The sequence below is a fragment of the Podarcis vaucheri genome, assembly GCF_965113315.1.
Source record: "Podarcis vaucheri genome assembly, chromosome: 5".
Classification (NCBI taxonomy): Eukaryota; Metazoa; Chordata; class Lepidosauria; order Squamata; family Lacertidae; genus Podarcis; species Podarcis vaucheri.
Genome location: NC_138763.1, coordinates 32,914,254 through 32,932,109, shown reverse-complemented (window position 1 = coordinate 32,932,109; position 17,856 = coordinate 32,914,254). Strand labels below are relative to the sequence as shown.

The 17,856-nt window shown below is 40.4% G+C and overlaps 1 protein-coding gene across 2 annotated transcripts in view; it reads right to left on the bottom strand.

Moving 5' to 3' along the window:
• Positions 1-205: 205 nt before the first annotated feature.
• EPHA4 (EPH receptor A4) overlaps positions 206-17,856 on the bottom strand; it is a 158,725-nt gene continuing 141,074 nt past the window's right edge. The window contains exons 14-18 of one of the 2 annotated variants that reach the window (XM_082221761.1): positions 17,198-17,347; positions 13,078-13,271; positions 8,155-8,341; positions 6,987-7,866; positions 206-2,798 (exon numbers count right to left, since the gene is read on the bottom strand). In XM_082221761.1, coding sequence (XP_082077887.1) covers positions 8,182-8,341; positions 13,078-13,271; positions 17,198-17,347 — 504 coding nt within the window. In that variant the 3' untranslated portion in view covers positions 206-2,798; positions 6,987-7,866; positions 8,155-8,181. The remainder of the gene's footprint in view (positions 2,799-6,986; positions 7,867-8,154; positions 8,342-13,077; positions 13,272-17,197; positions 17,348-17,856) is intronic. The other variant, XM_082221760.1, reaches the window with a different exon arrangement.

The following is a 17,856-nucleotide window of genomic DNA, read 5'->3' as shown; positions in this document are numbered from 1 at the left end:
AGACTGAGAATTCTGACCTAGACTTCTCCTTGACATGCTATCTTTCTATACGTTTTTGTAGTGATATGGTCCGAATCATATTGTGCGAATGAAGATAATGCTGTGACTCTTCTACTCATTCAGTAAAATAGTATAGTTTGATTTTGTGCAGTATAGACCTGAAAGTAGCAGGGAAGGCTAGTTATATTTAATAACAGGAATCACATTTGAGATTTGTACAGCAACTACTTTATTATTTTCAAATGCAAACTTTTGCATTTAGCTTGCTATTTTACAATTTTACAAACTAGGTATAAAAGACCATAAATAAATGACATAAGTTATGTGTACCTAAGATTGATGGCAAGGGAAAAATTACAAATTAAAACAAAATAGAAAATCTATATTTCTAACCAAGATTTCATTCAAATCTGCGAACCAAGCAATGCATTGTTAAGATTTTTTTCCTTCTTCCCCAGAATGGACTAAATTATCATATGCCTCATACATTCTAATTTTTTTTTAACCACAGTCCTTGCATATTCCAACATACTTGTAGTGATACCAAAAAATAAATGCACTCTCTCTCTCTTTTAAATCTGTCTAATTAGTATTCAGGATGCTTTCTTTCTGGTTATGAAAATGTCACGTAAAAGAAAAATACTGCTTTGAAGTCCTGTTCACTGGCAAGAACCAGCTTCTTCTTCTTTTTGTTTTATACATATATATATATTTAATACATAGATCCATCACAAAGTTAATACAGCAAGAAACCTGGACAAACATCAACTGGTGGGGTTGTGAGCAGAACAATTTTCTAATGTATGGAGGTTTGCTGTTTTGGAGTCCTGTTGATGCCTCATCTTTAACCAGGAAGAAATGGAGGCCAGTTCTCTTATCAATTTCTGGTTGTTGTTAGGTTGTTAGTGTGTTGTGTCTTTCTACCCATCCAAACTCTGTTTAGTACACTTGACTGCAATCCGAGAATGCTGGGTTTGCAGTTCACAACACTTTATGCCCCCCGGCTCCTTGACAGTGCTGTGTCCTGCCATCAGCACAACTACACAAACCAAGAAATACTGATCTTCACTTTTGTGTTCATCAGACCAAAAAAATAACCTTAGAAATGGGAAAGGAAGAAACAGCGGGGAGGGAGAGGCAAGGATGAAGAATAAACTCCAGAGAAACTGTTTTAGGGCCTCATTCAATGCCAAGCATTTTAAATGCAATATTTACACATTCTTTTCCTTGATTTCCCCCCGCCAGGCATGTAGGTTTGACTGTCCTGTTTCAGCTTGATGTGCTGCACTGTATCTCAGTAGGGAAGAGTCTTCTGCGACCAGAAAGCAGGTCGAGCACATCAACTGCTGAGCTCAAAATGTGGAATGGCAGTCCATTCCCCAGACTCCTGCATTCAGCTCGCCTCCAAGAACAGTCTTCAGAAAATTAACAGTGAACTCTCCAGACTCCGTAAACTTTCCTAGATAGGACTGGTAGGTCATTACCACTTATTGCAAACTGTATTGCAGTTTACCTATGAGAGGAACATGAAAGGGGTTTTTGTTTTTTTTGCAAATCCCTTGCTTAAACCTTCAAAACCTTTTGTATTCTTTAACTTGGGAGAAAATAAAACAGTTTGCTCAACAATCATTCATGGGCCCCAAACTCCTTGCAGGTGGCACACTGAATAATTTACTTCTGTGAATGGATAAGGATTGCATATTTCTGTTTGTGTTCATCAAGTCTCTCAAAGCTTTTTTTTTTTTCCCAGGGCGGGGGAGGAAAAAAAGGCTATTTAATAGTTCAGTTCAAAACAACCCACTGATGGATGAAGACTTCATCTCCACCTACTTTCCCCCTTAAGGTACTGCTGCTTCGATAATGAACAGGCCTCGACAAGACTAATGGTCATCGATCGAATTCTTTATCACAGTTATGGAACTCACAATGGATCACTCCACAACTCGAGTGAAGGCGCCCCTGCTCTAGGCTGAATAACTATTTGTTAAGGTTAGTGTGGCAGCTACATAATACATGAATAGATTCAGGACTGTAACATTCAGGAGTGTGTGTGTTTTCTCATCACCGTTGCATAGCTCACCTACTGGCCTGGAAACTCAACAGCTCAGCAACAACCGCCAAGTTCTCTGAGATGCTATCTGCATGTTCACAGGTGGCCCTGGGCAACAGGCAACACAGAAGCACACACCCACACACCCAAGGCCATACGTACACTCACACATTCCCGGAAGAGATAATAAGTTATTTTCCATTCTATTAAAAAATATTGATATTATCGCAATGGCACACTTTTTTTCCCCCCTGTAAAGGATCACTTCACTGTCCCACGCAGTCTCAGCTTTTGTGAACTGGGCTCTGTGCTACGGCACCTAACCCTGGCGTCCATCGTTATGACATGTAGAGCTCTGCTACTTGCACTCATACCAATGCAGCAGTGACATGCAGGAGAAAAAAAGAAGAGAGAACACGCACTTACACAAAAATTAAATAAATGGAGCGAGGAAAGAGAAGTCTGTAGGGCTTTGATACAGTACATTCCTCAAGTGGCAATGAAAGAGCCACATCTGGGCCACTTCATCTTTCAGTTTTGTTGCTGGCAACAAAAAAAGGAAAAGAAAAAATAGAAAAAAAGAAGAAAGCCAAAGAGACACTCTTCAGGGAGCAATGCTGCTTATGTAGTCCATCTTCAGTGCTGAGTAAACCGGGACACTGGAAGGCTTTTGTCTCTGGCCTGTTATCCTCCAAGGCCAACATGGGACCAGGAAGGGCTGAGTCCAAGAAAGCAGGATCCATTTTCCCTATGTAAAAAAGACAACCATCAAACTATTATTATTATTCTACATTTGTATACCACCCTTCATCTGAAGATCACAGGGCGGTTCACAACATAAACATACAAAGTAAGAATACAAAATACATAATAAAATGAAAATAAAAACTAACAACTCTCCTCCCACAAACATATTTTGACGGCCATAAAGTGTTGATCAGTAAAGGCCTGGTTATAGAGAAATGTTTTCATCTGGTGCCTAAAGAAATACAATGAAGGCACCAGGCGAACCACCCCGGGGAGAGCATTCCACAAATGGGGAGCCAACACAGAAAAGGCCTGTTTTCATGTTGCTTCTCTCTAGACCTCTTGTGGAAGAGGCACACAAAGAAGGGCCTCAGATTATGATCACAGGATCCACACTGGTTCAAATGGGCAACCACATGGGAAGACCTGCTATTTTGAGCAGCCAATGCTAGGATGAGGATTGGAATGCCTTTTTTCAGCCTATCATCTTGCTCCTTGAATTATTATAGCCATGACTGTAGGGCAGTTTATGATTGCTTTGAATTCATAAGATTCCTGGTTCAATACTCTGAAATCTCCTGTTTACACAAAGGAATCTCCCTTGAGGACCTGGAAAGCCACTGCCAGTACCAGATAATCCCAGGCTAGATGGACACTGTTTAAGGCAGCATCTTGTGTTGATAAAGTTCCTTTTATGGTTGAGGTTCACAAATCAGCGTAGGGGAGACAGGAGAGTTTACTCTACCCTAGAAATCTGAGGTGGGATGTGTGAGCCTGCTGCTGTTTTCCTAGAATTGCCTAGATTCTGTGCTAGAGGGGCCAACAGATTAGTGACATTATCTCCTGTTTTGAATATTTGACACTTTGCTTGCTCACACAGCTGAACCCTGCAGAAATAAGGACTGCACTCCTGTCAAGACTTGGCCTGTGGAGGGTGGGGAGTTCAATCCTGCTTTCTGCAATGATCAGCTGCACCAGTGCATTCCCCATGTGGAACTCAGCTATGTAGCCAAACACAGCATAATTGAACTCCCTCCTCATTAGCCGGTGGGCAGAAAGTTCAGTCCTGCTTGGTCAATATCTCCCCTCATCCCCATAGGTCAATTTCAACACGTGGACAGGACCATTTTGACACCAGATGATTGACAGGCAGGTGGTTCTACCCACCTGCCAAAGCAGGTTGGAGGAGATAAATATCTGGCCCATTGGGTGAAAAAGGTTCCCCACATCTGAGCTATAACATGCCTCACTAAGAGCCTTGGGCTGACACTCTCTGTCTCTTGCATGGTTTGGAGAAGGGCTTTATTTAATCTAATTTCAAAGAATCCTCTCTTAGGATTTGATATGAATCAGAGACAGTGGTTTAAAACAAGCTCTGGTGAATTTGATAATAAGCCAACTTCACAAAGCCAAAGGTGAATTGTTTGTCTAGACCAGGCTTCTTCAACCTCGACCCTTCAGGTGTTTTGGGACTACAATTCCCATCATCCCTGACCACTGGTCCTGCTAGCTAGGGATCATGGAGTTGTAGGCCAAAAACATCTGGAGGGCTGAGGTTGAGGAAGCCTGGACTAGAATTTGTGCTAAACCACAATTTCTGATTTCTGTGTAACACTAAACCAGGATTCTTTGAAAGGGAAAATACATACTGGCAAATTCCTTCTCCAAGGCACATAAGATTTGGAGAGGGGTTTGTATGTGAGAGGGTGACTAAGGCTTTACTCAGGTCCATTCTGATTTTTAAACATAGTGCTAAATCATGGTTTAGTCCATTGTCCATGAAAATCATTCTTTGGCCGTATCCTAGTTCAGCCAAGTATGTTCAAAACAAGTATGTCTGTATACATGACTGCATGTATATAGCTTACATCACTGCAGGTTGGGAAGAGAGGCCCCAAATTTCTCTGCATTTCAAAACAAAATTAAACAAGGTCTGATAAGATCTCTTTAAATTTGAGGGGGGAAACCTGGAGAGTCAAATAATTTGGAATGGTAGGGGTGAAATTTTAACACCATGGTGTTTTCCCCAGTAAAAAAATTCTCCTCCCTTTCAATGAAGTTGCTATTTGTCCTTTTAGGGTTTAAAAACAAACAAACATAGAAACTTGGAGGAGGAAACAATTTTCAGTGAGGTTAACAGCATGGGGGGGGGTTATAAAAGCCCATCTCCCCAAGTCTAACTCTATTCTGAATGTTCATGCAAACATACATACCCACACACCAGCTGCTTTTTGGAAAAAGTTTTAGGAAGTGGGGGAGATGGACTTCCATTCTTATTTGGCTGAGGAAGACTTTAATAGTTTCAGGAAAACTCAAAGACTAACATTCACCAGCAAATGTGTTAAAATATGACTGTTTAAGTCACCTTTCAGAAACACACACCTCCATATTCTTCAACATGAAAAGCTTTTATGGGTAATTCTGCTAAGAGGTTTTACTAAGCTGTCACAGTTTTTGACAGGATCCAAATTTAGCATCCCATGTTCGCAACCATTTGCTTTCAGAATCAAGTTCATAGGGGAAGCTTGTGGTTAAAATTGGTAAGTTGTTGTTGCAAGTGACAAAAAATGACAAGAGTGACGTTGGGAATATGGCAAGTTTGACTCGTTCAATTCACTCAGTGCTCCTGGCTTCCAAGTAAGTGCAGTGATTTCTAACAAATCAAACCTGAGTGTCATTCTCTTTTTGTGCTGAAGCTGCTGTCACGAGTAGATAGAACTAGAGAGAGGGGGAAATCAAAGCTGAAAACCTAATAGGTGATGTTGCCATCCTCAAAATAATAAGCTCCGCTGAAATACTTCTAGCAGGTGGCCTCACCTTATGACACTCATATTCCCTACACCAAATCATCAATAGGTTTGATTCTCTTTCATTCCTGCACACTTTTCTGGTTGCAAAATGAACCAAGATCTAGATCTGAGGCTGTAATCTCTTCTTTGGGAGTGAGCCTCATTGAACTGAGAGGGTTTTCCAGATAAACATGGATGAAGTTGGATTGTGCACCACTTTTGAATGACAGATCAAAATAAAAAGTGGTTACAGCTGTAAATTAAACATTTTCTCTTTCATCAGCACTCCTTGTGCTGATCTAATATTTGTTCAAAATAGACAAGGAACATACAGTGCAGAGTGCAGGATTTTTATTTTTATTTTTAAAAAGTCTGATTGATATAAACAGCTTGGCAAGTGAGCCTGGAGCATACAGCACTTTTCCAACTCTCAGTGGTGTTAAGAAGGATAAATACATGCAGGTCCCCTGGATGTGTTCCTTGGAAATCGTTCATTAGGTGAATGTTCGCATAGCAAGTCCACAATTTCCATTATTTCCTATGGGAACATTTCTAATCAAGGATTTGTCCAAACTCTCCCCCCCTCCATAATTTCTTCCTGGAAAAGCTGCAGCCTACCAGCAGAAGGAAGACAAAGGGGAAAACTTATTTGTCCAATCTCTCCAGCTCGCTGATTCGTCCAAAAATTGCACCTGCTCTCCCGCCCTGCATGGTTTCTGCCTGAAAATGACTTCCTCAGCAAAGCAGAAAAAAGCAAGGAAGTAAAGAAGTGGCCAAACTCCATCTATTCAGATATCTGAATCTGTGGAGTGTATAGCGATGTCTGGGCATAAAGCTTTATGTTCAGATAAGTGAATTTTCACATAGCGAACACGTAGCTAGTGGGACTGGCTTATAAAACAAGCATATTAATTTAGGGTGGGGGTGTAGTTCCTGTCAAGCTTCTTGTGTGGTAAACTAATACAGATTTTTCCTAGGCCTTTGGTGGTTTTCCCCCATGTCAACATTTTTTCTTTATGTGCTGTGGTCTATATGAGTCATGTGCCGGATATCATAATGAAATAGGCACCTATGTGTGTAGAGCCCAATGCATGTAGAATTGAACCATGTAATCTGCACACCACAAAATGGTGTGTAAAGTTCATCCTACACAGACCTACAAAAGTGATTTCCAATGCAGAGATTTCATACATTCTAGTGTTGGTTGATGGAGTCAACTAATGAAATCTTATGCCCTCCACGATGCGTGGAAAACAAAAATCTAGAATAATTGTCTTACTAAATTAAAAAGGGGGGAAAGGGTATTTTACTAGCTACATCCCTTCAGTGCATTCTCTTTTATTACTGATAAGGAAATGAAGCCACCATTATCACAAAGGGGAAACCATAGTCTCACTGACCTTTTCAATGTTGCACAATCAATTGTCTCTTAGAAGGGCAAAAGGATGCAAGTCTGGAAGATCCACAGTCAAGAATGGCTGACTTATGCGAGTTCAAAAATGATGATCGGTATAAGCCTCAAGGAACTCTCCAGCCTCAAAAAAATAATAATCCAGTAATCCATAAAGATTGCTCTCCGTCTCAGCTTGGAAGTGGGCAAATCTTCGATTGAGAGGCACTGATCAGCCCATAGGATATTTTCCCTCAAGGTTTCTGCAAGGTACCGTTGATGCTCAGAATATGCCAACATGTCTTGGTACAGAAGATTCTTCATTCCAATAAAAGGTGAATAATTGTGGTTTATCCCACAGACCAAACACAATGATTGTAATTCCAGTGGCTGTTGAGGGAACAACAGTACCTTCCTTCGTTTAAGCACAGTATCTGGCAGCAAACACAGCATCAGAACTTGTATGTGATGTTATATAGATACATGTATATTACATAATGTCGATCAACACAGAAGTATATTCCAAGAAATAAATTTGTTCCAGGCCTGTTCACAAATGACGGGCTGTCATTTCTGTAGTTCCCCTCCCCGCAACACTCCCGGCAAACTTTATATATCAATCGACGCTGCAAATCTGTTTTTATTATTATTATTATTAATTATTATTATTATTATTTCAAATGGCGAGGAGAAGTAAAAAAAGTGCAGTTCTTCAATTAAAGTGCATGGATGAGGTAAACTAATTTCAAGAGTTTTGAGTTCATTCAGTACTGGCTCAAACGGGAACCATTCTTCCGTGCATCTGTTGCATTTGGGTCCTCATTGCTTGCACACTGCTCAGAATCTTATTCTGGTGTGCAATGGCGGTAATTCCAATTCTTGCCAGGTCGCTGCATGAAACAAAAAAAGAAAGAAGCCGAAGGGTGAAAACTTTTTGTCAGAAGTGGATCCAGTAAAATATATTAAGTAAAATCCATTAAAATATATTGAGACAGGCACATACACAAAAAAGGAGAAAAGAAGGCAAAGCAAGGTGAATGTATACTAATGCTTGATTAAAGCAGCTGAAAGGCATTTTGGAACGGCACGCATTGTAGACTGAAGGCATTCTAATATTGTAATGGATGCAATGATATGCAGTGCAAAGCAAAAAAAGCCGATTAAATATCCAGATTTACCAGTTTTTTTGTTATACCGCTGAGTACTTACTCCTGGTTCATATGCACCACAGCCTCTAGGGTAGTGTAGCTGGCAGCTGTGAAGTTATCCTTGTATCGCTCCATCTTAATAGCTTGGAGCCAATCGCCGACGGAAACTACGGCTGAGAATTCAGGAGAACTTGGATCCAACAGAGCTGTATTAGGTCTAGGAACAACAACAGAAGAACATGATTAAAAAGATTTCACAGCAACAAGAACAAAAATCCAGCTAGACTTTATATTGCATAATCAGTGCTCAGTACAGATAAGAGAGGCATATAATCCTAGAGATTTGTAAGAAACAAGCGCCTCCAACTACTACCACAGAGGCTTCTGCAGAACCATCTTGCCCTGAGGGGAGTGAGAAGAAGCAATAACAGCTTTTTCTACATAAACAAGTTGTCTATTGTAACTTTTTTTCCATCAGTGATTATAGTTATAATAATCTTCTGCAAACTACTTTGTAAGCTCTACCTGAACAGCAGAGTATAAATACTGTGAATAAACAAATATGCAATAGTTTCCCACACAAATATATATGGCAAAATGTTCCAAAGCACTTAAGGACGATATTTACACGGTCACAATGTGTAACTTCAATATGTATACACAGAGACAGATATGAAAATGTAGGTGAAAATATTGTGGGGAGCATTGCAAACACATTTGTTTCTATATATCTAATCCTAAGAGAGGTCCCTTTAAAAAAGGTTTTTCACAATGCACTGCTTTTCTGCTAGATGGTAAAAAGGTGAGCCACTGTTTATTTTATTTCTTTAACAAAATTTATGTATAGATAGAACCTCTAAGTGGTTTTCAAAACAACAGCAACACAGCCCCACACATTTGAATTGTAATGGAAAATAAAAGTAAAACACAGGCATATTTTTTAAAAAGAACCTAAATATCATTAAAATCAACAGCATGAAAACAGATTAAAATGTGTAAACTTCTACACATTTGGATAGGCTCTGGGAGCTAAACTGTTTTTAGCAGGTGCTGAAAAGAGTACAGCAAAGGAACCTGATGTCAAGAGGCAATGAGTTCCAAAGTGTAGTTTCTGCCAAGCTAAAAGACTGATTGATTTCAAGTGCCAAATGGATATCATGTTCCACACAGCAAAGTGGTTGAGCGGGCATACATGGAGAAGGACAATCCTTCAAGTCAACTGGTACCAAGCTGTTGACAAAGACAGTTACTAAAGTTCTGTCTGATGAGGGTAACAGTTCCAGTCCCTTTGGGGAACAATCTGTAAAGTCTCACACATCTCACTTTTTAAACATTTGTGATACAGTGGTACCTCAGGTTACATACGCTTCAGGTTACAGACTCCGTTAACCCAGAAATATTGCTTCAGGTTAAGAACTTTGCTTCAGGATGAGAACCGGTGGTGCAGCAGCAGCAAGAGGCCCCATTAGCTAAAGTGGTGCTTCAGGTTAAGAACAGTTTCAGGTTAAGAACGGACCTCCGGAACAAATTAGGTACTTAACCTGAGGTACCACTGTACTGTAATGTAGCTGCAATACCATTACAATGTCATCATACACCCTGTGGCCAAGCCTGTTTGCAGAGACACCGTAACAGGTTCAGACTATTAGGGATGTCCTCAAGGCCAATTAACACTCTCATAATTTTTCTCCCCATGATATGTTGCATTCAAGGGTGCATTCATGTGGCGATCTTAAGATGTGAACTGGGGTTTCAAGCACACAGCTGCAAATGTCCAGAAGCAACACCTCTTATCATAGATGAACAATGTGCTACCACGACTGCTGCCAGAAAACTAGCTGATCTATCGATAAAAGGCTCCAGACACATGCTAAGTGCTATGTTATCCACTGGGGACAGTCAGAACCCATGATTTGCAGGGAAATTCTGTCTATGTGCAAAAGCCTTCGGCTTAGGATGAATAATTAAAAAATGGAATTAGGTCAGAAGTGCCTGTTGCCACATTAATCTGTGGTGCGCAGAGACCCGAAATGAAACTGCCTGCACAGGCAGTCTGGTGTAAACTTGTTCATCAATGCAGGATACCATTTAATTAAGCATTTCCAGAAGATGCCTACCCAACCTTTCCCTAGAATTTATTATACCAGCAGAACTGACTGCACCAGTTTGATCCCCCAAGAATGCAACACAGGATACAGAAGCCTGTTTCATCCATAACACTTTGAAAAGCAAATGAGGTCTTAAATGGGAAACGATCTACTGTGACAGAATCAGCCTCTCCCCATGTACTTCTTGTCTACCATGAAAAATAAGACCTTAATTCAACAGAACTGAAACGTCACTAGAGGAACTATGTGCTCTCATATAGTTTGGAAGCTGAGAACTTAAGGAAGGCTTCAACCTAGCACACTGAAAGCTGGGATGGCAGGGAGTTAATCCACTTTAATCAATCAGTTTCTGAATGGCATGTGTGCCTGGCACAGAATAATGACGTCTTTGATCTTTGTTTTGTGGAATGTGTGTTTGTGTTCCAGTTCAGATTATCTGCAGGATCTTAACACCATCAACACATCTATTAATACAGTTTTTTGTTTTTGTTTTTTACACCCTTTGCACACAGCACTGGTTTTGAATAGGCCATAGCACCTTACTCAAATCTCAAGATTATTATGGTGGTGATTTCTTTAAATATTTTTTTAAAAAAGCTGTTTTAATTTATTTCAATAAGATCAAAGACTGGGTGTATTAAAGGCATTGTATATAAGTTATTGTCCAGGATTGCTCTCATCTTGATTGAATGCTATTTCTCATTCTTAACAGCCACCACACCTCTTTCTGCAGATGATATATTTAGCATGCATCAAAGAGGTGAGCAATGGGCAGTCACAAAAGAGCAAGCATTTGGTAGCTTTCGCTGTACAGATTCACATGAAAGTGCAAACAGACATCTTTTGCTCTGCACTGCGTCCTCGTGTAAAAAGGTACTTTCGACACTTTGCGGAAATCAGCTATGAATATCAGATTCTACACTGCAGTAGTAGCTAATGGTTGTCAGAGATCTATGCTTATCAGCAGACCAAGATCAAATACAACTGAAGGAGATTAAACAGTTGGTATTATGTGACACACTCTCTCTTAAATAATTTAACACAGACAGAGGGATACACTTCCCAGGCTCCAGATGCAATTAGAGCAATCTGGAGAAAACAGGAGGATAGTGGCCTCAGAGGGCTAATAACCTGTCTTTGGTAATGTAAATGGTAAGCAATGGTCACTGAGGGGCATACTCATTTAAACATGAAAAACCACTTTTTTTCCTTGATACCGGACTGTCAGCAGCTGAATCTAGTACGGTCTGGCCTCTGATGACACCAGCACTTGTAAGAGAAGTCTCATTTGAGAGAAATGCAATAGTTGTTTCCCCTCAGTGAAAGATCTGTGTCATTTTTAGAATATTTCCTTCTTGTTTCATATCTCGCCTCTGGCCAGCTATGACAACTTGTTCCTGGCGACACATGATTGATTATGCACTTGAGGGAAATTTCCCCCTTCTTTAAGCAGACAAATAACTGCTAAGAAATAAAGAGCCCGCAAGCATGAGAATCCATGCTTCTATTCCTGTTCATCTCAACCGAATGAGGTCTGCCTTACCTGTACCGTGAAGACTGGCATGCCAGTCTAAAAACAACCACCCTGTTATAAGTAGCCTCACCACCAATACTGGCAAAAGAAATTGTGAGGGATCTATAAATGTTGACCCATAAAACACTCTAATTCCCCTATCTTAGGAAGGTAAGAGTCCAGCTGGATGATACAAAAGGTCCATCTATTCCACATCCTGTTCTCAAAGAGACCAGGCAGATGCCTACGACAAGCCTGCGAGCAGGACCCAAACACAAAAACACTTGGCCCTCTTGTGAATACCAGCAACTGATATTTATGCTGCCTCAGACAATGAAGGTACTACATAGCCATTGTGACTTGTAGCCAGTAATAGCCCTCTCTTCCATGTACAGGAGCACGAGAACCAGTGGCCTCTCCTGAATGAGGTGGGGCTGTGATTGGGCAGAGGCATCTTCTGAGAAGATTTTTGGGAGCTACAGAGAGCAGGAGGTGGAACTTCATTCCATACGCGGTTCTTAGGCTCCAACCCCATATTAGCTACTTCTTTCTTACATAGGCAACAACCCCAAATGACTTCATCCTCACACAATGTGATATCCCATGCACGTTTACCCAGAAATAAATTACACTGAATTTAATAGGACTCACTCCCAAACAAGACCAGCTTTTATGTTTGGCCTTCACTCCTGAGCAGGCAATGAGAGAGTCACCACTGCTGTTCTTACTTGTAAAGTTTATTTGGGGATGAGGATTATTAACCTCTGCCCCTTGTTTTCAAATTGTTTCTTAATTAAAAACCCTATGTTTTCCTTAATTTATTCAAATTAGAACAACACTCTGGCCTTGAACATTAAAGCCTTACATTTCTGTTGTGGTCAATGACTTGAGGAGGATAAATAAAACTTTTTAAAGGTTCCATATTTTGTATGCTATTCCCTTTCCAATTAGAAAAGAAGCCAATCTCCCAGGCACTTTCAGAGTTACCTAAACCTTACATTATAACAATGTTCAGGCTCAAAGCTCAGCAATATAAAGAAGGAAAAAAGACAAGAGAAGAAAAAAGAGACTGTACTTTCAAAATCCCACAAGGATCTTTCCCGCATACAGTGGACCAATGGAATGCTAGTGTAACCCAAACGGGCAACAGTCTTTCCACTGCAATCTTAGAAAAGAAAAACCAGAAGCGGGGGTGGGGGTGGGAAGTGTAAAGAATCTGGCCAGCGTTATGAAGTAGACTTCAGTTTCAGCAAAGAAGTTGAGGTGAGTTACAGCTGCCTGTCGCCACCAGTATATTCCCTCATCCATCACCATTAAGAAAGCGCAGCTGACCTGGAGTTTTCGGAGCCTGTCCTCTTTAAGCTGTTGGGGTTACAGATGAGTTTGTCTAGCATGTTGACAATCTGTCCAAATTTAGGCCTGTCACTGCGTTCCTTCTGCCAGCAGTCCAACATCAACTGATGGAGAGCAATGGGGCAGTCCATCGGGGGCGGCAGCCGATACCCTTCCTCGATGGCTTTGATAACCTAACAAACAAATGAAAGGCAGCATTTTAGGAGAGCTAAATAAAACAATATATTTAATACTTATAAAATGGGGTAACCTTGAATAAGTTTGGCGTTTTAAAGAAGTGCACATTTAATAACAGTAAATACATGTTTGTATAAAAGCTTCAGTTATTTTTGGACTTCCCAATATTTATTGTTTGCTTTTTCAGAAAACTGTAATTAAGAGTTTGCATTATTAAAATAATGGAGAGCGGAGGCATTTTAAATGTATTAAATTTGAGATTGAAGAAAAATGATTATTTGCTTTAGATTTTGTTTCTAAAGCTCCTGTCTTATAAGAAGTCATAGCAAATGCCTTCCAAATTAGAAACTAGGGGAGGAAATGAATTCAATGGAGCAATCCTCCAATATGTCTACTCAGAAGAAAGGGTATAATCCCAACCCCATTTACCTGGGAGTAGGCCTTACTGTATTCAGTAGGACTTTCTTCCGAGTAGACATGATTAGGATTACGTTATAAGTTCTATTGAGTTTAATGGAGCTTGTTCCCAGGAAAGTGGGTTTAGTATTGCAGACTAGATGACTAAATATACAGGCAAGTAGATGAGCACATTAACACTTTTGTTGCTTTACTGACAGCTGATCATTTTGGAAGTAGAACCAAAATGAGATTTCCTGAAGTTGTCAACAATTCCCATATGTCCCAGATACTGACCGGACGGTATTACTGTTTCTCTCAGCTCCACTCCACTTTCAGGAACACCTGGTCCTGTTTTCCCTTCCCTAAATCTGTCTGTCTCCCATGCAATGTGAGAGGGAAATCGCCTTGGGCTGTTCTGCACCCACAAAGGCCAGATGCAAACTGGCCTACTGTGTCACTTGAAAGTGTGTAATTATAAACTGTATCCAACGGGATCCAAAACTTGTCTGTATAAAGGACACCATAAACCCTTCCATACATATGGCTCATTATCACATACTGCCTGTTTGGCAAACCTATGTAGAATAAGCTCATGCATAATCAAGATCCAGTTCCTCACAGCCCGGTCTACCCAGTTCGCAACCCTTCACCCCGTCACAGTTGGCACTAATGGGCACTCTTGTTGGTAGTCTTTACAGAGAGAAGCAAGATTAATTGGCCACACACATTGATTCGCACAACCATACAACTGGTTTCACAAGTGTCGGGGTAAAGCACAAAGGCAGGCAACGTGGACTCCTACTTCCATTGCCACTAGGCATTAAGGCAAACAGAGAAGAGTGTCGTCTCCAAGGCTACCAACCCTGCCCTATTCAGAACCACAAAATTAATAACTTTCCAAGCCTTATTTGCATTCTAATTGCAAGGAGAAAGATTCCTCCTCACCGCCACTGTGCAGTATTTCTTTATCTATGTGACAATCTGTGTGACGTGAGCTGCATAGCTTCTCATTTGCCTCCACTAGCAGAAGGCGTCATAGCTACATCACTGGCCCAATTAATGTGGCCATTCTTCTTGCTCTCTCATGGGCAAGAGGGCATAAAAAGCATCAGCAAACCTAATTCAACATTGCTCCGAATTCCATTTCGTTACTAAAAGCTCATAATGTTTCCGGAGAACATCTGAAGCTTTGTTTTTATGCTAACTGCTTCGTGCCTTTTTGTTTATTCTGAGATAAAGCTTGCCTACTCCGAAAAGTGTCAGCTCTATTCCAGATCTTCTACTTGTGATCCTTTAACTCAGGGATGGGGGACCCTCTTGGTGCTATTAGATGCCAACTCCCATCACAGTGACCATTCTGTTTGGGGCTGATGGGAATGCAATAACTTCTGGAGGGCTGTGGCCTCCCCATCTCATTTTTAACTGGAGAGGCGAGCAATTGAGTCTGGGATCTTACACATGCAAACCATGTACTCGGCCGGCGAGTTGTGGGCCCTCCTGAAATATATTCCACATCTGAAGGAAATTAAAAGGAAATCTCTTTTCAGCTTCAATGCCATCCACATGTAAACAATGCTGGAAACTTTTCAGTTATACAAAAGAAGGTGGGTGAGTATTATGCAGCTTCCTGCCTTGAACCAAAGTGTTCAGTGTTTCATATCTCTAGATCGAGGACGGAAGAAATGTTAATCTGCTTATAAATCCTCCTGGTAAAGGTTATATCTCATTTTCACCGGACTGTCGTCCTTTTCTAAAATGTTCTGCTATATATTAGATTCCTCTTCATCTTTTTCTTCAGGACTATTCTACAATAGCAGGAATTTTATTAACTCCCTCTTGGAATGAACTGAAGGAGTCCAGATGGTACAGTTAAAGAGAGTTGCATAATTTACAAGGGGTCATTTACTAAAGCTGCTTTTTAATGTCCCCCAAGGACATATCTTCTATTGTTGTTATTGCTTAAACATTTTGCACAATAATAATAATATCACATGTTCACAATGAAATTCTTTGTGCAGTCTTAGATTAGCATTACTAGTTCAAAAATATGAATGTAAACCCACACTAGGGTTTGAAATATTTACCTTTAATTGGAAAACCAGTTTTACTGATGTATTCTTAACGGATCCTCAAGTGGGAAATTGTGGTACAGAATCAATATTAACAATTTTCTTTCCACACTAAAATACCTGAAATGCTTTGCAAATGGATAAATGCTTTCCTTTTCTGAGGTTCCATTTGCAAGAGTTTTAACTCATTTCAATGCTTTCACATGGCATGAAGCAAAACTACAGACAAATGTACACACACACACGACTTGCGACCAAATGTTACTGTGTAGAATACTCTGCTTCAGTGTTTCTCCCAGTCTGCGTGCCCTTTCCCAGGATACCCCATTCCATTCCCTCTCCATAACAGTGTCCCTTTCCACAAACATATTAATTTCCAGTGGGAAAAGTTACAGTGAAATGACATCTTTGTAGCAGCTAACCCTTCCCACTAGTATTGACACTAGAAGGTCAAATCTTCAATGGCCGGGACCCCAAGAAAGGAGCAGCTCCCTCCCACTCCTGTAGACAGCTCCAGGATAGTTAGATATGGCAAATATATTTCTAATATTTTATTGTCCCAGCACCCCAAAAGACTATGGAGAGGTTTGACTTAAAAAAAGAAGTGGTGCATGCAAATAGTAGATTCTATCCACCTCCACAATGGTGTCCCTCAGAGGCAGTCCCCAAGCTGGGTGGGAGTTGCTCCTAAATGGTGCATTGTCATAAATGACTGGGGGCTGTGTGAGAATTATACAACCATGAAAGATGGGCTAATCACATAGGACTTTGTCTCTCATATTAATTCAGAAGATCACAGCCTTGTCTTTGGAGCAACAATTCTGTCACAGAGGGTGGAAAGACAACTTATTTTACCATACATTTTAATTCAATTGATGGCAAAAGAATACTTACTGCTTTGCAGGAAGGCAGAGACTGCTAGTGCATCAGCTGATTACATGCATATTATGGGAAACTAGTGTGCTAAAAGGTCATCTGAATTTATCCAGAGTCCTATTGGGTCTGGTAGCATTATTGCAGCACTGCATTAAGATGAACTCACCTCCTATTTCCTTGAATTTTTTACTAAGACCTTACAAATGTTGCTCCCAGAAGCAGTGGGCAGTTGAACTATGAGGAAGAAATACCTAGGCTAGGGAGCTCAAGCCATCAGTTCTTGAGAAAACCATCAGCAACCTGTAATAATTCTGTTGTTTTATTGCTGTCTTTAGCAACGTGTTTATTCCATTGGATAAGTACATGATAACCCCAGCCACATTTTGAGCCATTCAGACTCAGTCCCCAACTGCCTGGGGAAGCATCAAACAAACACAGCCCCCAAATGACATTTTCGGCAGCAATCCCATACCTAATGAAATGTATTTCAGAGTACACCTGTACAGGAATGCAGTTACTGATATCAGATAGCTAGGTCTAACATTGGAAGTATTTAGATGAAGGTGAATAACACTTACATCTTGATTGGACATATCCCAATAAGGCCTCTCTCCATAGGACATCACTTCCCACATTACAATTCCATAACTCCAGACATCACTAGCTGATGTAAATTTACGATAGGCAATTGCTTCTGGCGCAGTCCACCTGATGGGAATCTTCCCACCCTGCAAATAAATCAACAAAGGCATTTATATAAAAGCAAGCACTTTAGGTTTATGTCAACGTTATACATCATCATTTATCAAAGCAATGGGGGGTGTTCATGAGAAGATTGAAAAGAAAAATCACTAAAATTACACGTCTATTCAGCCTACAGAGAAAATGAATATTTTCTCTGGACATAGCTCCCCCAAATATCAGTATCTTTAAAATAAATAAAAAATCAAGTTTCTAGTCTTTATGGTTGAACGAATGGTCTTGAAAACATGTGGTGTAGAAAATGCTGAATAGAATTTTAAGTTGTTTGGGCTTCACAGGTCTTTGCCTTTTCCCACGACAAGCAGAGCAGACTATATTATGGGGGGGGGGAGCAAGATTGTGCATTAATCTGCATAATCTATACAGGTTGTGGAAATCTGCTTTTTAAATTCAGAATTTAGGTTATCCTGGCACAGATTTATTTATTTTTTAATTGTACGGACCACACACACAAAATTGGTCCAATGCCGTTTCT